This window comes from Syngnathus scovelli, chromosome 2 (genome assembly GCF_024217435.2).
Source record: "Syngnathus scovelli strain Florida chromosome 2, RoL_Ssco_1.2, whole genome shotgun sequence".
Classification (NCBI taxonomy): Eukaryota; Metazoa; Chordata; class Actinopteri; order Syngnathiformes; family Syngnathidae; genus Syngnathus; species Syngnathus scovelli.
The window spans coordinates 25,813,580-25,840,000 of record NC_090848.1 but is presented as its reverse complement, the minus strand read 5'-3'; the positions used below and the strand labels follow the sequence as shown (position 1 = coordinate 25,840,000).

Below are 26,421 nucleotides of genomic sequence, written 5' to 3'. Positions count from 1 at the left end.
AGGCTGGAGATGAGCAAAACCCAAGTTGCTTGAAATCCAGTGAGAAGTTCCCACAGTCAGCGATGGTTTGGGGAGCCATGTCAGCTGCTGGTGTTGGTCCACTGTGTTTCATCAAGTCCAGAGTAAATGCAGATTTTAGAGCACGACATGCTTCCATCTGCTGAAAAGCTCTATTGAGATGATGATTTCATTTTCCGGTATGATCTGGCATCTGCCCACAGTGCCAAAACCACCAGTAAATGGTGTACTGACCATGGCATTACTGTCCTCGATTGGCCAGCCAATTCCCCTGACCTGAAGCCCGTAGAGAATTTGTGGGGTATTGTGAAGAAAAGGCTGACAGACACCAGACCCAACAATGCAAATGAGCTAAAGGCCGCTATTGAAGCATCCTGGGCATCCATAACACCTCAGCAATGCCACAGGCTGATTGCCTCCATGCCACGCCGCATTGATGCAGTAATCCGTGCAAAAGGATTCCCAACCAATTACTGAGTGCATTGTTGGACATTTTCAAATGTTTGATTTTGTTTTGCTGTTATAAATCTTTTTTTACTTAGTCTGAGGAAATATTCAAATTTTTTGAGATAGGATTTTTGAGTTTTCTTAAGCTGTAAGACAGGGGTGTCCAAGTCCAGTCCTCGAGGGACGCATTCCTCCATGTTTTCCAAGTTTCCCTCGTTAAACACACCTGATTCAATGATCAGGCTCCTGCAGAACGTGAGGATGAACTGATCATTTGAATCAGGTGTGTTTAACGAGGGAAACTTGGAAAACATGTAGGAATGCGGCCCTCGAGGACTGGACTTGGACACCCCTGCTGTAAGCCATAATAAAATAATAAAAGGCTTGTAATGAATCCAGAATGTATGACATTTTTCTTTTTTTAATTGCATTACAGAAAATAAAGAACTTTATCACAATATTCAAATTTTCTGAGACAGTCCTGTATATATATATACAGTGGAGCCTCGGTTTTCGAACATAAAAATTCGAGATTGTGTTGCTTCGGATGTCGGACGAAATTTCGGTTGTCGAAACCTCGCGAGATGAGCCGAGAGGACCCGCATGCCAACTGACTTCGTTCGTTATTACATTCTCGTTACTCTGAGAATTGCATCAACTCTAATCATGCATCCAAAGGAAGCAAGTGGGAGCAGTAAAGCCATCCTAAAACACAAAGACGCTCATAAAGCAATGAGACAGTGACAGCTGCGGTTGTGCGATCGAACCAAATTAAGCTCCCTGCGCACTGAGGTCCACTTAAATTTTGGAAAGTACATCAGGACTTTAAAAATATTTTCTAAATTTCAGCAACGGTTGTCACAATAATGCGACCAGCGCGGTGCAGTTGCGCGGTCGGCAACGCGCTATGGTTGCGTGTTCAGCGGTGCGCTGCAGTTGCGCGATTGGACAAAAATGTGCAAGTGAAAAAATGCTTAAAAAAGGCGGGTTTATTTTGCTTGGAACTGATTCAATTTGTTTCCATTATTTGTAATGGGAAACATGATTCGGAATTCGAACGATTCACTTCTCGAACTTCTGGAACGGATTGTGGTCGAAAACCAAGGCTCCACTATATACATACCGTAATTTTCGGACTATAAGTCGCGTTTTTTTTCATAGTTTGGGTGGGGGGGCGACGTATACTCAGGAGCGACTTATGTGAATTTTTTCTCAAATTTTCAAAATTCAAAAATCCATGATGTAGTGCATACGCGATAAACAAACCGCGATGTAGCAAGGGATTACTGTCATTTGACCTGCAAGTGACGTCAGCAGCGCGGCGGTTGTTTACATAAGGACAAAGGATTCTATCACGGGATGACGAAGATGACAAAGGGCCCCACGTTTGAAGGATTTAATGATTTGGAGTGACACAAGGTTTGAAAAACGTATTTATGTTATAGTTATTTGGTATATTTTATTTCGTGTAGCAACTTCTATATGTTTTTATCGTTACAGTTCAGTAGTTGTTGGCTCGTTGAACTATTGTTTTGTTAAATAAAGAGCCGTTTACCAAACCCACGTGTTTCCTGGTACTTTGTTAACGCTACAATATAGTTGTATACTAGATCTGTGCGGCGCGCACGCGGCGTTGTTGACATAAAGGACGAGGAATTTGATCGATGGATTTAATGATTAGGAGTGACACAGATGGTTTGATAATATTGTTGTTATATGATACTTATTTGAAATATACTTTATATATCGTTATATGGGTCTGTAGAATAATTAGAAATGCAACTTACGAGTCCGACGTCAGCGGCGCATATGTGGCGCATACGCGGCATTGTTTACATAAAGGACGATGGGATGGATTTAATGAATTGGAGTGACACAGATGGTTTGATAAACGTGTTATTTATGTAATACTTATTTGAATAACTCTGAATGTTACTCAGGCCCGTTCTCAGCTCCTCGTTTGTGTACATGTCACGTTAGCATACCGTATCGTTTAGCCTGTTGTTGCTGGTTTATGTCTGTTCTTGGTGTTGGATTTTGACAAATACATTTGCCCCAAAACTGCGACTTATACTCCGGTGCGACTTACATGTTTTTGTTCACTGTATTGTGCATTTTATGGCTGGTGCGACTTATACTCCGGTGCGACTTATACTCCGAAAATTACGGTACATATACATAAACTCGTCAAAACCCAATAGCAAATTCACATTGTGGCGGTGTAAAAACACTTAGTTCTCCGCGCAAGTTAACAAGTGGAAATGGTGTGAGGAAAGTAGCGCCAAAATGCTGCCGAAAATAAGGCGGATGATGTCGCATCACTGCTTCCAGTTAGCTAGGTTTACAGAGGGAAGCCAATTTCCGTAAGATGCCGTCGCGGCGGGTAGACGGGCGAATGCTCGCAAGTCGCCAAGTCTAACGTTGCCCGGCCAGATGGCCGGCCGCTTCCCTACACCCCCCCCCCTCATATACAAACAACATTTTCTCAACGGATTTACACGATTCACGAAAATGATACTTTCAATGGGAAAAAAAACATGGAAATCCGCCGCTCCGCGGAAAATTCTCATTCCTGTTTTACGCTACATAAACCTATCCCATTCCCTTGATAACCATTCCCACACTGTTCTGTGCATGTATTGTACCTTTACAGTAAATTAAAGAAAAAACATGATGTCACATGTCCAAACTACTTCTGCATCGGTTGGTGTGCATGGCCGGCTGCCACCCCCTGCGCTTGAACTCAAGTTACGTCCGCAGTGACGCACATTGCTCACAGGCACGCCTCGCACGATCACGGCTCATTGCTGCTGTCCCGAATCCTGGACAACAGTCCCGTGCACCCCGTGCTTGTCCTCAGTGAAGCACATTGCTCAGAGGTACGCCCCGCGCAATGAGCGCTCAATGTCGCTGTCCCGACTCCTGGATGGCAGTGCTTTTTCCTACCCGCACTAGTCCTCAGTGAAGCACATTGCTCAGAGGCACGCCCCGCCCCGCGCTGTCCCAACTCTTTCTACACGGCGGTGCATTTTTTTTCTTTGTGTACGGCTGTGTCACATCTCTGCTCTCACCCTGCTGGCTGGCTGATGCACCTCTGAGGTCCTGCTTGCTCGAAGGGCGTCACTAATACAGAACTGCGCGTGCTAATTGCTGCTGATCGCCACCACCTGTCCTGCTGATTAGGGCATGTATATAGACGCAGTTCCCCGGTCAGTTCTCGCTGTTTCATCTGCTTTAACACATGCACACCTGCCCACTTCCAATTCCTAACCCTCGTTTAAAAACGTAATTATAGTTTTGAACCTGTACTATGACACTTAACTAACCAACCCTTAAACCCTTATTCTAATACCTAACCCTAACCCCTAGTGCTAACCCTAATCCCTAACTCATTTGAAGTCCTAACTTTAAAGACATACTTTGAAACCCTAAACCTACTTTGAGACCTTAACCCAAGTTTTATACGACATTATGAGAATCATGGAAAATTCACTTTTTTTGCTTTTATATTCATTTTATTGTGCACTTAGAGCACATGTGTCAAACCCACGGCCTGCGGGCCATTTCCGGCCCGCCGTGTAATCATATCCGGACCGCAAGATCATTTTACATTATTGTTATTAATGGCCCATCGATATGAAGCGCTGACAACACAATACAGCACAGAACTACAGCTTCTTCCCCCAGGCTGTCGCTCTGATGAACTCACACCACTCTTAGAGTCTCAGAGTCATTGCTGTGCAATAACATCCTGCTCTCGATGCTTTATTTTGAATTGTCAGTATTATGTGTACTATGTGTCCACTCTGCATCCACTGCAGCCTGGTCATCCGAGAAGAGGGATCCTCCCATCTGTGGTCTCTTCTCAAGGTTTCTCATTTACCCTAGTGGGAGTTTTGAGTTTTTCCTTGCCATCCTGGGAGTTTGAGATCAGGGGATGTTTTCGCACGTCCTGAGTGTTGTTAGTCAACTAAATGAACAGAGGCTGATATGTACCGAAGTCAAATTCCTTGTTTGGCATGCTCAAACATGGCCAATAAAAATTCTTGAATCTTGAATGATCAAGATGTTCGACGTCTTATGTCCAGACAAAAAGCAGCTGCTGGCAAATATAAGCCTGAGTAGAAATACAGTTACTGATCGAATTTGTGAGATGAGCACTGATTTAAGAGTACAGTTGAGTGAAAGAAGTAAAGATTTGATTGCCTACTCTTTTGCTGTGGATGAAAGTACTGACATGACTGATACTTCACAACTGGCCATCTTCATCCGTGGAGTGGACTCCAATTTGCGCGCAACAGAGGAAGTAATGGACATTAAATTGATGCACGGGACGACTGGAAAAGACATTTTTGAAAACGTATGTCAAAGTGTAACCGACATAAAACTGCCCTGGGACAAACTTATGGAACACCGACTATGTGCGGTGAAAAAAGTGGACTCGTGGGAAGGATGCGAGTCAAGATGCAGGAGGAGAACTGTACTGGTGAGTTAACAGCATATCACTGCATCATACACCAGGAAGCACTATGTGGCAAAGTCCTGAAGATGGACCATGTAATGAGTACTGTAACGCAAACCGTAAACTTTATCCGAGCGAAAGGGTTAAATCACCAGCAGTTTCGGTCCTTAATGCAGGAGATAGATTCAGAGGTTGCCGACATTCCTTATCATACAGAGGTGCGTTAGGCTAAGTCGGGGGAAAGTTCTCAACCGAGTTTTTGAGCTCAGCAACGAAATCTGTCAGTTCATGGACAGTAAAGGAAAAGACTCTACTGTTTTGAGGGATGAAAAATGGAAGTGCGAGTTGGCGTTTCTGGCTGACATAACAGCTCATCTTTAACGCCTTAAATCTGCAGCTCCAGGGACGTGACCACATGATCACTGACATGTATGACGCAGTGAAGGCATTTCAAGTGAAGCTGCTTTTATGGGAGACACAAATGCAACAGTGCAACTTGCCTCACTTTCCCTGTGGCCAAGTAATGTTGAACCAAGTCAGCACAACTGTGTTCCCCAAAACGCACTTTGTCGACAAACTGAGCACACTACGCGGTGAGTTCGCGCGGTGCTTTAAAAGGTTTTGAGTTGGTTCGCAACCCATTTGCTGTCGATGTTGAAACTGCACTTGTGCAGATTCAGATGGAACTGATTGAGCTACAGTGTAATGGGACACTGAAGGCAAAGTACGGCACTGCAGGGCCCGCACATTTCATTCACTCCATCCCTGCAAGTCAAGTCAAGTCAAGTCAAGTTTATTTGTATAGCCCTGAATCACAAACAGTCTCAAAGGGCTTCACATAGCCAAAATTGACAATTATTCTCAAAACATCCCCTGATCATAAGCTCCCAAAAGGGCAAGGAAAAACTCAAAAAACCCCTGCCAGGGGAAAATGAGAAAACTTGAGAAGGGACCACAGATGGAAGGATCCCCCTTTCAGGATCACCAGGTTGTAATGGATGCAGAGAGTGCACAAGTAATACATAATATGAAAATCAATGAAAAAAAAAAAAAAAAAAATGGATGTCGGAGGTGCCCTCGATTGTCCTGGCAGTGTCCTCAAGGGGGCCGAGCCGCAGCTCCCCCATCCCGAACTGGTCCCCGAGAATCCAGCCAGCCGCTATCAGCTTTTGAGCCACCTAACCCCCTCCCCAGCCGGGGAGGAGGTGGGCAGAGAGAACAGAACAAACTCCGGCCAAATCGGCCATCACAAGTTAGTTAAAGGCCATCTCATAGAAATGTGTCTTTAAACGTGTCTTAAATGTTTCTACTGAGGTAGTAGTTCTAATATCCATTGGTAGGGCATTCCAAAGCTCTGGAGCCCGAATAGAGCCGCAGCTCCCCCATCCCGAACTGGTCCCCGAGAATCCAGCCAGCCGCTATCAGCTTTTGAGCCACCTAACCCCCTCCCCAGCCGGGGAGGAGGTGGGCAGAGAGAACAGAACAAACTCCGGCCAAATCGGCCATCACAAGTTAGTTAAAGGCCATCTCATAGAAATGTGTCTTTAAACGTGTCTTAAATGTTTCTACTGAGGTAGTAGTTCTAATATCCATTGGTAGGGCATTCCAAAGCTCTGGAGCCCGAATAGAGAATGCTCTAGACCCTGCAGACATTTTCTTGGCCCTCGGTATAACTAAAAGACTAGCGTTTTGCGAACGAAGGTTACGAGACGGAACATAAGGAACGACTAGGTCGACGAGATATGAAGGCACTAAGCCATGCAGTGCTTTATAGGTTAGTAGAAGAACCTTGAAGTCACATCTTAAATGGACCGGGAGCCAATGTAATTCGGCTAATATTGGGGTAATGTGATCAAATTTTCTTGACCGTGAGAGCAGCCTCGCAGCGGCATTTTGCACTAACTGTAGACTTTTAATACTGGATTTAGGAAGACCAGAGAATAATACATTACAGTAGTCCAGGCGCGACGTGACGAACGCATGTATAATAGTTTCCGCATCCCCGGTCGAGAGGATAGGACGAATCTTAGCAATATTACGAAGGTGAAAAAACGCAATCCTGGTTATATTCTTAATGTGTTTTTGAAAGGAGAGCGTTTGGTCAAATATTACCCCGAGATTAGTTACCCTATCACTCTGAGTGATAGTACGGTTATCTATAGTTATAGTGGTTTCCTTAAATAAATGTTGATAACGAGTAAGACCAATTATCAACATCTCAGTTTTATCCGGGTTAAGACGAAGGAAGTTGAGAGACATCCATTGCTTAATCTCCGCAAGGCACGCCTCGAGATTACAGCAGTCCTGTGGATCTGTCATCGATAACGGCATATATAATTGGGTGTCATCCGCGTAGCATTGAAAACTAATATTATATTTACGTATTATGTCCCCAAGCGGAATCATATAAATATTAAATAAAATCGGTCCGAGTACCGATCGCTGTGGGACACCACACGTAACATTATAAAGCTCAGAGGACGTATTACCATGGACCACTCGGTGCGTCCTGCCTGATAGATAGGAATTGAACCAGCTTAGTGCTGACCCTGAGATACCAACACAACTTTTAAGACGCCCTAATAAAATATCGAAGTCTACAGTGTCAAAGGCAGCACTAAGATCAAGTAGTAACAATACAGACGACGTATTTGAATCCATAGCTATGAGGAGATCATTAGTCACTTTAGCAAGTGCTGTCTCTGTAGAATGATTAGCTCTAAAACCAGACTGAAAAGAATCATATCGATTATTAGCGACCATGTAATCAATAAGCTGCTGTGCTACTACTTTTTCAAGAAGTTTTGCTATGAATGGGAGGTTTGAAACTGGCCTATAATTACTGAGACAGTCCGGGTCAAGATTTGCTCGCTTAAGTAGTGGTTTAATAATAGCGGTTTTAAAGGCTATTGGCACTATCCCAGAGGAAACAGACAGATTGATTATATTTAAGACGGACGGTCCTAAAATTGGAAATAATTCTTTAAGTAGTTTGGCTGGAAGCGGGTCGAGTAAACATGTTGTTTGTTTAGCCGTACTAACCAATTTTGTAAGCATTTCAAGGGACACGCTTTTAAAATTTGAGAGGGTTATTGCATGATCCCCAGTGCTAGTAACCGGCGGAGCGATTGGCATGGTATTCTTGATCTCGTCCCTAATGGACTCAATCTTTTGAGCAAAAAAATTCATAAACTCGTCAGCTGAGTGGAAGGAGCTATCGGGGGTCGGCTGGCGCAGAGTTAGCTTTGCCACTGTATCAAATAAGTATTTAGGATTGTTTTTATTAAGATTAATGACTTGCGAAAAATAACGAGTTTTTGCTAAAATAAGCGCATCTTTATATTTCAGGAGGCTGTCCTTCCATGCCTGATGGAAAACCTCAAGTTTGGTTAAACGCCATCTGCGCTCATGCTTTCTACATAATTGTTTAAACTGTGAACCACGGAGTTGGCCATCTACGGCGAGTTTTCAGACGTAGCGGTGCCACAGAGTCGATTGCTTTTAATAATGTCGCATTGAATTCATTTGTAAGATTATCGATAGAGCCACTGTACGCGGGAAACATGGCGGTTGCCGGCGACAGTAACTCAGATAGCGCAGTTGCAGTCATGGAGTTAAAATTATGGCTGCTATAATTCTGATTGCTCTCTTGTCTTTGACAAGGAACTAAAATTTCAAATTTTATTAAAAAATGATCAGACAGAACAGTAGTGTATGGCAGTACTGTTATATTTGAGGTTGCTAGTCCCCGGGATAATACCAGATCTAAGGTATTTCCATTCTTCTGCAACAATGCCCTAGCTCCGTCTTCATGCGGCTCGAACCTTGTGCATGTTTGGGAGCACATATCTGTGTGAGACGCTCTTCTCAGTGATGAAGATTAGCAAAACAGCACAGAGAAGTTGTCTCACTGATGAGCACCTGCAGTCCAGCCCGGGAATCTCCACAACACAGGACTTCACACCAAACATAAACCAACTTGTTGCCAAAAAAAAGATGCCAGATGTCCGGCTCCGATCAGAGCATTTGATCAGATCAGAGTCATAAGAGCAAAGAAAACTGAAAGATTTAAAGTTGAAAGTTAAAGTCCCAATGATCGTCACACACACATCTGGGTGTGGTGAAATTTGTCCTCTGCATTTAACCGATCCCCATGTGATTTTGATCCATCCCCTGGGGGAGAGGGGAGCAGTGAGCAGCAGCAGTACCGCGCTCGGGAACCATTTGATGATCTAACCCCCTAATTGCAACCCTTAATGCTGAGTGCCAAGCAGGTAGGCAATGGGTCCCATTTTTATAGTATTTGGTATGACCCGGCTGGGGTTTGAACCCACCTTCCAGTCACAGGGCGGACACTCTACCACTAGTCCACTGAGCTGATTTGAATTGTTATTGCTGAAAAGCACACATTTTATGTATATTTTCAGGTTTTGTAGCATTATCATATTTTGTATAATATTGACAGGAGATCTTTTTAAGGAGAGCAAAATCTTTGGGATATTTAAGTTTATTTCTTTATATACATTGACATAAGAGCAAAGGAATTTGAGTGTTATTTTAATGTTGAGTTGTTTAAGTTAAGTTCTAAGTTGTATAATTTCACAAAATATTTCTATGGAGAGAAAACTATTAAATGTAAGTTATTTAAGGTACAAGTTTGTTTCACAATAATATCCCTGTCTGTTTTGTATTCATATTTATGTTCCAAAAACATTTAGTTTTAGTGTGTTCAATAAATGTTTATCCTGTTCGGCCCGCGACCTATAGTGTGTTTCGAATTCTGGCCCCTTGGGCAATTGAGTTTGACACCCCTGACTTAGAGTCTCCGAGATTGTAGAATTATATAATCTATCTCTTCAGGCAGCGCAAGAGTGCGAGTGCCAGCCCAAGCACAACAACGCCTGGACATGACCTTGTGGTAGGGCTTTTAACCGGCTCAGACAGGCACAGCCACATACACGCCTGTAAATGTAAAAGCATTCATATAAAATAAAGTACCGAAATCCCACGGTCCATTAGGGTATATATTCCCGTGCAGAACGGACCAAATATTTTGCCGGATACTGTTGCACCCTTAGTCACGATCCAACAACATTTCTTCCACTACGTTTGTATGTGACCTTGAATCACAAAGCGATTCTCCTCAGAAAACGCAAGCAAACAGACAACACAGAGCTGGGCCACCCAAAACTAAAAGCTCACAAAAAGCCAACAGGTAGCTCAAATCAGGCCACATAGAGAAACAGTAAAAATGGATGAACTCACGCTTCAGAGTGGGTAATGTCATCCAAAGTAGCGGAGGCAGACACATATCTGAAGACACAACAGCAAGATCAATAAACAGCAATCCAGCGGATGCTCTCACATTAACATTTACACAATATTTGACAACCATGACTGTAATCTATAAATACATTTTCGATCAAAAGAGCAAAACTTGACAGCACATTTCATTCTGAATGAAAACAAAGAGGAGTTTGACAGGTGAGTGGTTGGCACTATAATTACACGCTAGACCATCAGATTTCTTCACACAAAAGTTGTTTTTGTACAACACAAAAATGTCAACGACACTATCACATTGGAATACCGTACAATGGATCCACATACATGATGTCATTTTAATCTCATTCCAGCAGTCTTTATGCTGTGTGTTTGCTACAATTTATCTGTAGGATGGTGGGGTATGGGAGGGGGCAAGACAAATACAAATCTCACAATTTGCCAGCAGTTACACATTCGAAGCAGAAAGGACATGTCACATTTTGATGGACAATTAGATTGAAAAAGTGAAAAACATTTTAGCAGCATAATTCTGGAGCGAACACCCTTGAACGACATTACAGAAAAACGCCACATGGGCAGTGATGAAAGCAAAATTCTGACAAAAGAAGATACTGCAATACACTGTCCCTATATTGTTTTAGTACTTTTTTTCGTTTTCTCTGAAATAAATATCATTTTTGAGAGCGTAACATGCATGAAAACAAACTTTGCACCTGGGGGAAAATTAGCTATTGTAAAGTTTTCACAAAATTAAAAAAATGGTGCTGTGGGAGGACATTTTCGGAAAAGATTAAATTATATTGTCAATTCACATTTTTTTAAAATCTAGCATCACTGCTCTTATTCACAATGTGCAGGAAAAAAAGACTATGATTACGTCATACCAGCAAAACCTTAATCGCCATAAGGCAGGCACGTCCAAAGTCCGGCCGGCGGGCCAAATCCGGCCCCCGGTCAGATTTCATACAGCCCGCAGCTTCGGTCTTATAATGTATTATTTATGGCCCGCCTGCACTGTCAAACTAAATAAAAGAAAATCATGAAACTTTAAACTGTAATTCCTCCTATTACCAAAAGGTGGAAGCACCACCCCCTCCGCTCATTTCTGCTATGGCGACTGCAAAGAAAACGAGGAAAGTTGACATTGAGGGCCGTCGCTTTCAAGAGAAATGGGAATTACAATACTTCTTCACTGAAAATCAAGGCAATTGTGTTTGTCTAATTTCTAAAGAGACGGTTGCCTTGTTTAAGGATTTCAACCTAAAGAGACACTATCAGACTAAACATGCTAACACATACGACAAGCTAACGGAGTGACCGTGCTGATAAAGTGAAGCAGCTCCAAACTGAATAACAGATTCTTCATGCGGGCTATGAGTCAAAATGAAATCAAAAGTAAATATTACTTAATATTAAATATTACGAAGTGGCCATGTTAATACTGTTGATGTTATAAACCTGTAGACGTGACACAAACTATTACTTTCTGAAAGATATTGTAAATGACAAGATCAAACTTTACTTGTTTTAAGTTTTAATAATATCAGACAACTTTGCATTACTTATAACTAAAAAATGTTCATGAGGCAAAAAATTATTTTAAACTCATGTAAATTTAAGGTATTTCATGCAGTTTGTTCAATGTTATCTGACTCTTCAGATATGAATGAAAGGCAAAAATTGTTTTTTTAGAGTTGTTCACATCTGCCTGAGTGGCTTGTATTTGGTTATTTTGTCATTTAAAAAAATAAAGCGAATTGGAACGATGAAATTTGTTTTGTAACAGTGTGTATTTGCATGGAATCTTTGTAGTTAAAAAAATGTCCGAAAAAAACTATTGGCCCCCGGGCCCCTTCACTTTATCAAATCTGGCCCTCCTTGCAAAATGTTTGGACACCCCTGCCATATGGGGTGCACCAATTACAATTTTTCAGGCCGATCACCGACCCCAATCTTCAAAAAGCCTGATCTGCCGATCCCAATTTTTTTCATAACTCTGCATAGAGTCTATGCAGTTATGAAAAAAAATGGGATCGGCAGTAATGAATTTTTTTCATAACTCTATATAAACTAGTATATGCATCCATCAGTGCAGGCGTGGGTGGCGACATCCCAATTGGTGCACGGATCAAAGGGAGGACGATGTGTGTGTGTGTGTGTAGTATATGCATCCATCAGTGCAGGCGTGGGTGGCGACATCCCAATTGGTGCACGGATCAAAGGGAGGACGATGTGTGTGTGTGTGTGTGTGTGTGTGTGTGTGTGCGTGCGTGCGTGCGTGCGTGTGCGTGCGTTTGTGCACGTGCGTGCGTGTGTTGGGGTAGTAGAGCTTTTAATAACATGCATAAATTGAACAGAGCTTGTATTTATTTGTACTAGGCATCATTAAAAAAATGAATAAAAGAACAGAACAGGGTTCTTGCAGGTTTGAGTTAAGTGACATTTTTTACCGTTTTAAGACCATTATGCATATACGTAGATTTAAGACGAACACGATGTACAGTAATCCCTCATTTATTGCAGTTAATTGGTTCCAAGACCACCCATGATATGTGAAAATCCGCAAAGTAGTGTCACCCTTTTTTTAACATACATTGTTTGCGTATCAAATACGTAGTGTATATTAAACCATACAAGTGCAGATCTTTTCATTAGAATATTAATAATTTCAAACATGTAAATACTATATTACATAGTATAAATGACATACAGAAAATAATGTATAAATAATATTAATATAAAAATGATACGTGTGCGTGTGTGTGTGCGTGCGTGTGTGTGAGACATGTATATGTAGCTAAAGCTCAGCCGCGGACCGGAAGTCACTGCAGAGGGTGGTGAAAATGGCCCAACACATCATCGGCACATCACTTCCTACCATCGAGACAATTTACCAAAAACAGTGCCTGAAGAAGGCACGCAGCATCATCAAAGACTCCAGTCATCCCAACCACAGAATGTTTACTCTTCTTCCTTCTAGGAAGCGATATCGGACGCTTTGGGTCAAGACGAGTAGACTGAGGAAAAGCTTTTTCCCCTCTGCCGTCATCGCCCTGAACTCCGCAGCTTATCATTCTGAACCCTGCAGCACAATAACCCCACCACAATACCACCTGTATTACCTGCATATACTGTCCATATCTGCATATAATTCTATATAATCTATATATTCATTCATCACTCTTACTCGGCTTGTACATATCTGTTCACATCTGGTTATACTGACACTATATATATTTATAACCCTATATTTATAATTAGCATTCTAGTACCACCTGCAAATATTTGTTCTACTGCACCTTATAGTAAATACTTAGCCAGTCATATCCGCACTTGTCCCTCTTGTATATTATCCCGCATAGTATAACTCACCTCATATTTACCTGATTGCACTGTACCTACTGCTCAGTATTCGTTTTACTCTGCACTTTACTGCTTTTTGCACTTCTGGTTGGATGTCAGATTTCTTTTCGCTGTACCGTACTTGTGCTTTACATAAATTAGAATCTAATTTAAAGTATACATACTCTAAATATGTTTTTAGAACTCTTTTATTATTATAACTTTTTTATAACATGGTACTGTTTACTCTTCTTCCTTCTAGGAAGTGATATCGGACTCTTTGGGTCAAGACAGGTAGACTGAGGAAAAGCTTTTTCCCCTCTGCCGTCATCGCCCTGAACTCCGCAGCTTATCATTCTAAAACCTTGCTGTCATGCTGTCATGTGTCGTCCGGATCACTTCCTGTTTTATTGTGTGATTTTCCTCTCGTTCCAGTCGGTGTGTCCTTCCCCTGTGCGTCCGGTCACGTGAACCCCTGATTCCAAGTGTGTGCACCTGTGTCAATGACCAACTGTCTTCACCTGTGTTCCCCTCCTGTGTCCATATAACCCGCGTCTTTCCCAGTATCCAGTGCCAGTGCGTCTTGCCTTGTAAGAACACTAGCGATTAAGAAACCCTCGAGTTCCACGTAGAAGCCTTGTTTGAGCGACTTTGATCACCGATGTTAACTTGGTTACATCGCTACCTGGTTTTTGTATTTCCCTCGGTTCGAGGCGCTTTGATTTCCCCTTTTTCTCCCTCGGTTCGAGGCGCCTTAGTTTTCCCTTTTTTCCCTCCTATTGAGGCGTTTTTTGTTCGACTATCAGTGGAGACAATAAAAGCCTTTTTGGACATTGAAATCTCTGCATTCGAGTCCTCTCCCTGCTCTGCGCCTGACACCTGCAGCACAATAACCCCACCACAACAACACCTGTATTACCTGCATATACTGTCCATATCTGCATATAATTCTATATAATCTATATATTCATTCATCACTCTTACTCGGCTTGTACATATCTGTTCACATCTGGTTATACTGACACTATATATATTTATAACCCTATATTTATAATTAGCATTCTAGTACCACCTGCAAATATTTGTTCTACTGCACCTTATTGTAAATACTTAGCCAGTCATATCCGCACTTGTCCCTCTTGTATATTATCCCGCATAGTATAACTCACCTCATATTTACCTGATTGCACTGTACCTACTGCTCAGTATTATTTTTACTCTGCACTTTACTGCTTTTTGCACTTCTGGTTGGATGTCAAATTTCTTTTCGCTGTACCGTACTTGTGCTTTACATAAATTTGAATCTAAAGTATACATACTCTAAATATGTTTTTAGAACTCTTTTATTATTATAACTTTTTTATAACAAGGTACAAGTGTACATGCTGTAAATATGTTTTTAAAACTCTTATTATTATAACAATCTTTTTATAACAAGGTATAATACTGTAAATATGTTTTTAGAACTCTTATTATTATAACTTCTTTATATAAAGGTACAAGTATACATACTGCAATTGTGTGGACACTCCCTACCTTCTGCTGGCATGCGGGCAACTTTCCTGCTATAATTCCTCAATTTTTTGGGCGGGGGGGAAATCCGCGATGTACTGAATGTAGTGCGATGTAGCGAGGGATTACTGTATTACTAGAAGCATAGTGTGTGTGTGTGTGTGTGTGTGTGTGTGTGTGTGTGTGTGTGTGTGTGTGTGTGTGTGTGTGTGTGTGCGCGCGCGCGTGCGTGCGTGCGTGCACACAGGGCGATGTGATGCGAAGTGCAGTGGTGTTGGAATAGTACTGCATGTTGCATGCTTCTTCCTGCTTGCTACCTTCTGCTTTCAGGTACTGCCGCTGGGGCGAAAAGAGGAGCCGAGTGCTTAAGCCTCCAAAGCCTCTCCACCGTTAGACTTCTGCATGCCTCCTCGTGGCCACACACGGTAACTGGGTGTCTCGCGGCTCCAGGCCAAAGTGCAGGGGATCGACCGGGGAGCAACAGTGAGCCCTTAAGCGTGATGTGCAGGCCCACCACCGCGTGGATATGCCCTGGCGTCTGCTAACCACTGTCCCAGCTATCGTTTGGAATGAAAAGGCTAAGGGAGAAAACTCCAACAGAAAACCCAGCTTGGACTCCGTTAGGCAAACCCATGCTTTAAAAAAAGCACTGTTCTGGCAACTCCTGCCGCCAACCTGCTGCCAAATGTATCGGTTCACCGTTCCTTTGGATGACAACAGGAAGGCTGAGTGGGGAGCCCTGCTGCCTGGGAAACTTGCCCAGGCTTCTTGTGCACTGGAGAGGAAACGCCAGCTCCACCAACCAGTGGAGCCATAACACGGGAGGTTAGCAGTTACCGGTTATAAGCCCTTTCTTAGTGGCGTAGAGCACAGGTGTTAAACTCAAGGCCTGAGGGCCAGATACGGCCCGCCACATCATTTTATGTGGCCCGCGAAGACAAATTGTGCAACAGATTCTTGTGTCATTACTAGAATTGCAAATTGTCTGGACTTTTAATATCTTTTTTTTATATTTGACCGGTTTTTACTCGTCTGATTTGAAAACGAGTTATTTGTCAGTTTGTTTTGTAGCTTTTACTGTATGTATTTACTGTATATGAGGTGCTCATACATTTATTTGGGTTGACAGTCATAACGGCCCTTCGAAAGAAGCTATGACTACAATGCGATAAAAATGAGTTTGACACCCCTGGCGTAGAGTATGGGCGTCAGGGGCTACCTCCGACAGGAGAGATGTTCGGTCTCATTGGACAGATACAGCCCGCCTCAAGCTGGGCAGCCCCCAGAATAATACATTTATAATAAATATTTGAATACGATGAAATAAAATTATACGACTGGCATAAAAAATATATATAAACCACATAAAAAGAAAACTCACCATTACGTTAGATTCACCAACAGTAAAAGGTTTCTTGGCATTAGCAATACGGTTAGCCACTAAGAATGATGCTCTCAGTGCACTGACATTTGTTGATGTGGTTGTGGTGGCCTTCAGTAATTGCTTCTGTCCTTCTTGTTCACGTTTTTTTCTTTCAAAATATTCCAAAAGTTTGTCTTTTAATGAAGGATGCTTGGTGTCCATGTGTCCAAGCACTTTAGAAGGCTTCATTGCCTCGTTAGCTAGCCTGTCGCCACATATTGTGCAGTGTTGGCTTGGCGTGTCAGAGTCACCTATGGCAATAAATCCATATTTTAAGTAGGACTCCGGAAAATTTCTTTTAAATGCAGCTATCCTTTTCTTAGAAGACGTAGCCTCTTTTTCTTCCGTCTCCTCTTGCTCATTGTTGCTTGCTGCCAAGGTGCATCTTCGATTTTTGAGACTATTAAAGGCTTTTAAGTGCCCCTTATGGTGTGGAAAATGCGGTAAATTTAAGACTAGACTGGTTAAAATTTAAGACGTAGGGTGTAGGATGAAAATATGGGTGATTTAAAGACTTTTTAAGGCCCTAAATTTTACTCTTTCCATTTTAGACTTTTTAAGGACCCAAGGGAACTCAGCAGAAAGCCGTGCACGTCTAAATTGTGTCTGAAAGTGTCAGAATAAAAGTGTACACAAATACATACGCGTTGGAAGTCTGCACATCCTGCCAACTCTTTGTGAGATTCTGTTTGAACTCATTGAGAGGGTTGAGGCCCAGTTTCCTCTTGAGTTCTGCGGCATGTCTCTCCTTGGCGGACAGAACCTGACGTAAGGTGCTGATCTCCTCCTCCACCTGAAAAGCAAAAGATACGGGGCACATAAACAAAGTTCTATTCAATGGCACCAACAAGGCCTTCAATAAAGGAAAGTATACAAAAGTAGAAAACAATGGGACATCACAAAATAAAAAGTAGGCCTAGCTCATTAATCAAAATTACTACATTTTTAGTGTCAAGAAGATTTAGTTAGAGAATTAATTTTAAACACAAACGTTTGAGTTTGAAGTGTGTCTCTACTGTCGCAAACTAGACTGATAACATGTCAGTAGCAACGTGACAAGATATGGTTCTAAATAATAGTAGCCTTTGACTGTTTCATGCCACCTAAATTTATTTACGCTTGCCTAATCGTGCCAGAACAAATTTCATAAATTAATATGACGAACTGAAGACGCCGTTGCTTTTTGTAAATGTATTATTCAGTAATTTGAGTTTTAGCCACTTGAACCATCTGTTCCACACATTTTTCCACATTAGATTATAGGAAATGCTTTAACCAAAATACAAAGCCCAGAAAATGCACCACCAAAAAAGGCTTACAGGGGAAGTGAATGTTATAATTATTATTATTTTAACAATATGTTCTATGCCCCACCACAAGTCTAAACATGGCAGTCAGATTATTATTGCAGTTTCGGAATATGAATTAAGCAGATAAGTCAACCTCTTTTGATTCATATCAGTGGGTGGCCATTTTGACACTCGCTGCCAACTGAAACGAACCTCACTGTTGAAGCCTCAGCCAACGCCCAAACTCAGCTCAGCTTGCAAATGTCGCATGACCAAACTCAGAAAATAAGACAACATTAAAATGCTTCAGGTAACTTTTCATTTTTAACTCCTTTGGATGAATGACCCAAAGTTTCAAGTACCGTATTTTCCGGACTACAAGTCGCAGTTTTTTTCATAGTTTGGCCGGGGGTGCAATTTATAATCAGGAGCGACTTATATGTGAAATTATTAACACTTTATTACTTGATCATTAACACATTACCTACTTACTATAGTGTAGTAGATCACTTCACATGTTTTCACTTAAACCGCATGAGGGCGCATGAGGGCTGTGGTCCGACAGTGAGTCATGACTAAATAGTAGAGGTGTAACGGTTTTGAACCAAACTGGAAAACCTCGGTTCCAAGTAATTTGGTTCAACTACTCGTGCAGTCATCCTAAACTGTGGTTTGGCCCTGCACGTCATAATTCTGCACTCTGTTGAGGACTTGAATCCAGCATAACCTCACATGTGATTTGACAGCAATGTTGGACAAACCCGAACTAGCAGCGCCTACACCCACATTCTGGTCAGCCATGTGGAGACATTTTGGATTTTCGAATAAGAGGAAAGAGGATGGTGGTCGTACCATTAACCGAGCGCAAGTTATTTGTCTGTTGCGTTAAATAAAACTGTACAGTAACACGTCAAACATGCTCGCGCATATGAGGAGATACCACAGCACTAAGCTCACTCAGCCTGGTGGAGCAGTGAAACCACAACAGCAGCCAAACATTTGTGAAGCCTTCAAACTAAACTTGGCCTGAAATCCGCTCAAGCACACGCAATAACTAAAGCTTTTGGGGTTTTAATGGCATTGGACATGCAAGGGCTGGTCTAAAAAGATGTTAAGTAATCCCTCGCTACATTGTGGTTCGATTATCGCAGCTTTAGTACATCGCAGATTGTTTTCCCCCTTCAAAAAAAAAAATCACAAATTCAAAATAAACCTTCTAAATTGAGAAATTATGGCAGGAAAGTTGCCCGCACGCCAGCAGAAGGCAGGGAGTGTCCACACAATTGCAGTACTTTTCTATAAAAAAGTTGTTATAATAAGAGTTCTAAAAACATATTTATAGTGTTGTACCTTATTATAAAAAAAATATAAGTTCTAAAAACATTTACAGTATGTACACTTGTACCTTGTTATTAAAAAGTTGTTATAATAATAATAAGAGTTCTAAAAACATTTACAGTGTGTACTATACTTTAGCTACATATACATGTCTCACACGCACAAACGCACGCACGCACAAACGCGCGCACACACGCACGCACACACACACACACACACGCGCGCGCATCATATTTATATTTAATTATTTATACATTATTTTCTTTATGTCATTTATACTACGTATTAATATAATATTTACATTTTTGAAACTATTGCCATAAATTTTGGGCTATAAACCGCACCGGACTATAAGCCGCACCTGCTAAAATTCTTGATTTTTGTTGTTTTATACTTGTATAAGTCGCACCGGACTGTAAGCCACACGTGCGCACGAGTTATTTACAAAGAAAGACAGTACACAGAAAGCCTTTTTAAAGTTTTAATCACATTAACATTTCATTGTAAACAGCGCTAGCTGGGCTAAAGTTTTAATAGCATTAACATTTTGTTGTAAACACGGAAGTAATAGCACTAGCTGAGCTAAAGTTTTAATGACATTAACATTTTGTTGTAAACACGGAAGTAACAGCACTAACTAGGCAGGTAAAAAAAAAAACATACCAGTCAACAAAGTCACTGAGAGCTGTCTTTGTCTTCCTTCTGTCCACTGAAACGAGTAAAATCTTCCTCCTCAGTGTCTGATTGGAATAGCGCCAGATGTACGTCGCAACACTCTCTCATTCTCTTTCGTTGTCGCTTTCGTCACTCTCGTCCTGAGGCAAATTCACTCCCGAGCTTGTGCTGTCCTCTCCGTCACGCAGCAGACCGGCTTTTTGAAACCCGTTGGTGATGGTGGATTTTTTCACACTGCTCCACGCTGTCAGGGTCCACAGGCAGACTTGCGCGAAAGTTGCTCTTCGCATGCGTCCAGTTTTTGTGAACGATTTCTCGCCGCTGGTCATCCAAGCCTCCCATTCAAGTCGGAGGGCCACTTTAAATTCGTCCATCCATCCATCCATTTTCTGAACCGCTTAGTCCCCACGGGGGTCGCGCGCGTGCTGGAGCCTATCCCAGCCCTCATCGGGCAGTAGGCGGGGGACACCCTGAACCGGTTGCCAGCCAATCGCAAGGCACACAGAGACAAACAACCATTTGCACTCGCACTCACACCTAGGAGCCACTTTAAATTGATTCATTTATTCCAAGCTTACGTGCAACTGCTCTGTTCCCTTCTTTATCGGCCAGCTCAATGGCTTTTAACTTGAAAGCTGCGTCATGCGTACACCTTCCAGTGTCTTCCATCATTGGGCTCCGTTTACACCAACTTTCCTCGTGCACAAGGCGCCACTACTGTCTTCCTCGATGCACATATTCTACCTCGCTCACGCTTACCTTTATTGCTCGAGCCCCCCGATGGCCGTTAGAAAAAATGCATGTAATGTCGCCGCATGATCGCGTAAGGTTTTTAATGTTTAATTACCATTTGTAAGAGAATATACACAAAGATGATTGTCAGGAAAGAGATGATTATTTAGGGACGCATAACGTTTATTAACATAACAGCACAACAGCGGTCCACAGCCTTTTTATGAGTGTATAACTGTATTAGTCATGAGAAAAATCAGGGAAAAAAACCTATATAAGCCGCACCGGACTATAAACCGCAGGGTTCGAAATTTGAGAAAAAAGTAGCGGCTTATAGTCAGAAATTTACAGTATTTAATGTTCTAATGATAACATATGCACTTATAAAAAAGGTTAAGACCCAATGATTGTCACACACACATCTGGTTGTGGTGAAATTTGTCTCTGCATTTAACCCATCCCCGAAGGGAGCATGAGCAGCAGCGGTGCCGCGCCCGGGAATCATACACATAAAGGAGCTTTCAAAGCCACCCCCCTCCCCCATGTTGGACTTTCTGACCATATCACTGTTATGCTTGTGCCCGCATACAAAGAGAGAAAGCATCCAGGCCGGTTCGCAAGCGGGTGAAAGTGTGGCCTGAGGGTGCCTCTGATGCTCTTTGAGACTGCTTTGACACAACTGACTGGGAAATGTTTAAGCAGGCAGCCACTTGCAGCAATCAGATGGACATAGAGGAGTATACTGACTCTGTTTCCTCTTACATCATGAAGTGCATTGATGATGTGACCCACACAAAATACATCATCACTCGGGCTAACTGGAAGCCATGGCTGACAGGGGCTGTCCTCAGGCTGCTGAGGGCCAGAGACAAAGCCTTCAGAGCTGAGGATGATGCTGGCTTGAGAACAGCGAGGGCCAACCTGTCCTGGAGCATCAAGGAAGCGAAAAAGGCATTCTCTTGCAAGATTACCGCCCACTTCAAAGACAGCAGCGACGCACGGAGCCTATGGCAAGGCATTTAGACCATCACGGACTACAAGCCCGCGCCGCAGAGCTGTGAGGGCAACATCCCTCTGCTCAACGATCTGAACCGCTTCTTTGCTCGCTTCGACGCTCAGAACAGCACTTGCCCGCTGAAGACCCCTCCCCCTCCTCACGAGCAGCCTCTCTGCCGATAGCGTGAGGACGCTTGCCGCTATCGACACCCGTAAGGCGGCGGGCCCAAACAACATCCCAGGTCAAGCGCTGAAGGACTGCGCTGAGGAGCTGATGGGTGTCTTCACGGACATCTTTAACATTTCCCTGCAGCAGGCCATCGTACCATCATGTTTCAAGGCTGCCACCATCATACCTGCGCCGAAGAAACCTGCTCCATCCTGCTTCAATAACTACCGCCCCGTGGCACTGACACCCATCATCATGAAGTGCTTTGAGCGGCTTGTCATGGAGCACATCAGATCCATTCTCCCCCCTACCATAGACCCCTTCCAGTTTGCGTACCGAGCCAAATGGTCCTCTGAGGATGACATCTGTCTTGACATATGAAGAAATAGACAATAAAGCAGACTTTGATCTAACCCCCCAATTCCAACCCTTAATGCTGAGTGCCAAGCAGGGAGGCAATGGGTCCCATTTTTATAGTCTTTGGTATGACCCGGGGGTTTGAACCCACAACCATCCAGTCTAAGGTCGGACACTCTACCACTAGTCCACTGAGCTGGTTATATGGCATATGGTTTAATATAGACTTAGTGATACACAAACAATGTATGTATGTTGAAAAAAGGGTGACACTACTTTGCAGATTTTCACATATTAATTACCCGCGATAAACGAGGGATTACTGTATTCTAATATGTATTGTACTGTCTTCGTGAAGACGCGTGTTGGCTTTGTCCAAGCTAGACAACGAGCTGACTGAACTGATGACGCAAGACGTCCTTCAGTCGTTTTGTAGCTTTATTAGGAAATGTTGCCACCAATAACAGACTAAAACTAGAAAAGACGAAACAAGTGTCAGACATATAGTTCAGTTTATATGAAAACAAGAAAATAGAACATGGAACATACAAAGCGTTGCCTCTGTCGGAGTTTCTCCCAAGTTTTTCTCGGCGGGCATGTAACGATGCGGTCTCTCACTTCTCCTTCCTCAACTGCGTAACACCCTCCCCTCGCGCGCATTGTACGAGGCACAGACACTTCCTGCGTTACATCACTTCCGCCGAAATAAAGCATCACTTCTGCGAAAATAAAGCAATGTTTCCAAAATAAAAGCATGAATAGTGAACAAATTGCGCAAGACTCACCTGAAAGGCAGAACACATAATTAAATCATATACCTGTTCTTAATATTACAATAAAATTTTGTCCGGAGGTTTATAACGACTAAAAATATTGGTGTTTTTATTTTATTCATGTTTAAACTGAACTGAAGTTTGAACCAAACCCATCCGTCCATCCATCCATCTTCTTCCGCTTATCCGGGGTCGGGTCGCAGGGGCAGCAACTTTAGGAGGGACTCCCAGACTTCCCTCTGCCCAGCCACTTCATCCAGCTCATTCCGGGGAATCCCAAGGCGTTCCCAGGCCAGCTGAGAGACATAGTCTCTCCAGCGCATCTTGGGTCGTCCCCGGGGTCTCCTACCGGTGGGACATGCCCGGATCACCTCCCCAGGGAGGCGTCCAGGAGGCATCCTGATAAGATGCCCGAGCCACCTCATCTGGCTCCTCTCAACGTGGAGGAGTAGCGACTCTACTCCGAGTCTCTCCCGGATGACTGAACTTCTCACCCTATCTCTAAGGGAGAGCCCGGACATCCTGCGGAGAAAACTCATTTCGGCCGCTTGTATCCGGGATCTCGTTCTTTCGGTCACGACCCATAGCTCGTGACCATAGGTGAGGGTAGGAGCGTAAATCGACCGGTAAATTGAGAGCTTTGCCTTTTGGCTTAGCTCTCTCTTCACCACGACAGACCGGTACGTGGTCCGCATTACCGCCGACGCTGCACCGATCCGCCTGTCGATCTCGCGCTCCATCCTCCCCTCACTCGTGAACAAGACTACAAGATACTTGAACTCCTCCACTTGGGGAAGGATCTCATCCCCGATCCGGAGAGGGCATTCCACCCTTTTCCGTTCGAGGACCATGGACTCGGATTTGGAGGTGCTGACCCTCATCCCGACCGCTTCACACTCTGCTGCAAACCGTTCCAGCGAGAGCTGGAGATCACGGCCTGAAGAACCCAACAGCACCACGTCATCTGCAAAAAGCAGAGACGCGATGCTGAGGTCCCCAAACCGGACCCCCTCAACGCCTCGGCTGCGCCTAGAAATTCTGTCCATAAAAATTATGAACAGAATCGGTGACAAAGGGCAGCCTTGGCGGAGTCCAACCCTCACTGGGAACGAATCCGACTTACTGCCGGAAATGCGGACCAGACTCTGGCATCGGTGATACAGGGACCGAAACGCCCTTATCAGTTGGCTCGGCACCCCATACTCCCGAAGCACCCTCCACAGAACCTCCCGAGGGACACGGTCGAACGCCTTCTCCAAGTCCACAAAACACATGTGGGACTGGTTGGGCGAACTCCCATGCCCCCTCCAGGATCCTGCCGAGGGTGCAGAAGTGGTCCACTGTTCCACGGCCAGGACGAAAGCCACACTGCTCCTCCTGAATCCGATGTTCGACCTTTTGACGGAGTCTCCTCTCCAGCACCCCTGAATAGACCTTACTAGGGAGGCTGAGGAGTGTGATTCCCCTGTAATTGGAGCGCATCCTACGGTATCCCTTCTTAAAGAGGGGAACCACCATCTCAGTCTGCCAATCCAGAGGCCCCGTCCCCGATGTCCACACAATGCTGCAGAGGCATGTCAGCCATGACAGCCACACAACATCCAGAGCCTTTAAGAACTCCGGGCGAATCTCATCCACCCCCGGGGCCTTGCCACCGAGGAGTTTTTTAACTACCTCAGTGACTTCGACCCCCGAGATTGGAGAGTCCGCCTCAGACTCTCCAGGCCCTGCTTCCACAATGGAAGGCGTGTTAGTGGAAATGAGGTCTTCGAAGTATTCTCCCCACCGAGTCGAGGTCAGCAGCACGCCATCCCCACTGTAAATAGTGTTGACGTTGCACTGCTTCCCCCTCCTGAGACGCCGGATGGTGGACCAGAATTTCCTCGAAGCCGTCCGGAAGTCATTCTCCATGGCCTCGCCAAACTCCTCTCACGCCTGGGTTTTTTGCCTCAGCAACCGCCGAAGCCGCGTTCCGCTTGGCCATCCGGTACCTGTCAGCTGCCTCCGGAGTCCCGCAGGCCAAAACGGCCCGATAGGACTCCTTCTTCAGGCTTACCGCCGGTGTCCACCAGCGGGTTCGGGGATTGCCGCCACGACAGGCACCAACGACCTTACGGCCACAGCTCCGGTCGGCCGCCTCAACAATGGAGGCGCGGAACACGGTCCACTCAGACTCAATGTCCCCCGCCAGACGTTCCCAGCAGACCCTCACAGAGCGTTTGGGTCTTCCAGGTCGGACCGGCATCTTCCCCCACCATCGGAGCCAACCCACCACCAGGTGGTGATCAGTTGACAGCTCCGCCCCTCTCTTCACCCGAGTGTCCAAAACATGCGGCCGCAAATCCGATGACACGACTAAGAGGTCGATCATCGAACTGCGGCCTAGGGTGTCCTGGTGCCAAGTGTACACATGGACACCCTTATGTTTGAACATGGTGTTCATTATTGAAAATCTGTGTCGAGCACAGAAGTCCAATAATAGAACACCGCTCGGGTTCAGATCGGGGGGGCACATATACACACACACACATATATATATATATACATATATATATATATATATATATATATATATATATATATATATATATATATATATATATACATATATATATATATATACATACATATATATATATACATATATACACACATGTACACATATATATATACACACATGTATATACATATATATATATACATATATACACACATGTATATACACACACATATATATATATATACATATATACACACACACACACACACACACACACATATATATATATATATATATATATATATATATATACACACACACACACACACACACACACACACACACACACACACACACACACTGCTCAAAAAAATAAAGGAACAGTTTTTTATCAGGGTATGGACATGAATTCAATTAGACTATTCTGATAAGGTTATAGTCAGGTAGGTGGCAGAAGGGGTTGTTAATCAGTTTCAGCTGCATTGGTGTTGATGGAATTAACAACAGGTGCACTAGAGCGGCAACAACGAGATGGTCCCCAAAACAGAACTGGTTTTGCAGGTGGAGGCTAGTTCAAGTTCCTCCCTCTTAATCTTTTTTAACTGCTTTTCCACGTGTTGGCTTTAGCTAAAGTCATTATCACGACTGGGAGCATGAGGTGATTTCTTAACCCTACTGAAGTTGCGCAGATTGTCCAACTCCTCCAGGATGGCACATCCATGGGTGCTGTTGCAAGAAGATTTGATGTATCTCCTAGTACAATCTCCAGAGCATGGAGGAGATTCCAGGAGACAGGCAGTTACTCTAGAAGAGCTGGACAGGGCCGTAGACGGTCCTCATTCCATCAGCAGGACCGATATCTGCTACTTTGTGCAAGGAGAAACAGGCTGAGCACTGCCCGAGCCCTACAGAATGACCTCCAGCTACTGGTGTGAATGTCTCTGCCCAAACAGTTAGAAACAGACTTCACGAGGGTGGCCTCAGGGCACGACGTCCTGTAGTGTGCTCATTGCTCAGCACTGTGGAGCTTGATTGGCATTTGCCATAGAACAGCAGAATTGACAAGTCCGCCACTGACGCCCTATGCTTTTCATAGATGAGA

General features: G+C 43.7%; 1 protein-coding gene across 10 annotated transcripts in view; it reads right to left on the bottom strand.

The window, feature by feature from the left end:
* LOC125988692 (tumor protein D54) overlaps positions 1-26,421 on the bottom strand; it is a 177,151-nt gene that overhangs the window by 114,598 nt on the left and 36,132 nt on the right. For 7 of the 10 annotated variants that reach the window (XM_068653190.1, XM_068653191.1, XM_068653198.1 and 4 more), the window contains exons 3-4: positions 17,135-17,283; positions 10,193-10,240 (exon numbers count right to left, since the gene is read on the bottom strand). In XM_068653190.1, coding sequence (XP_068509291.1) covers positions 10,193-10,240; positions 17,135-17,283 — 197 coding nt within the window. The remainder of the gene's footprint in view (positions 1-10,192; positions 10,241-17,134; positions 17,284-26,421) is intronic. The other 3 variants (XM_068653207.1, XM_068653208.1, XM_068653216.1) reach the window with 1 other exon arrangement.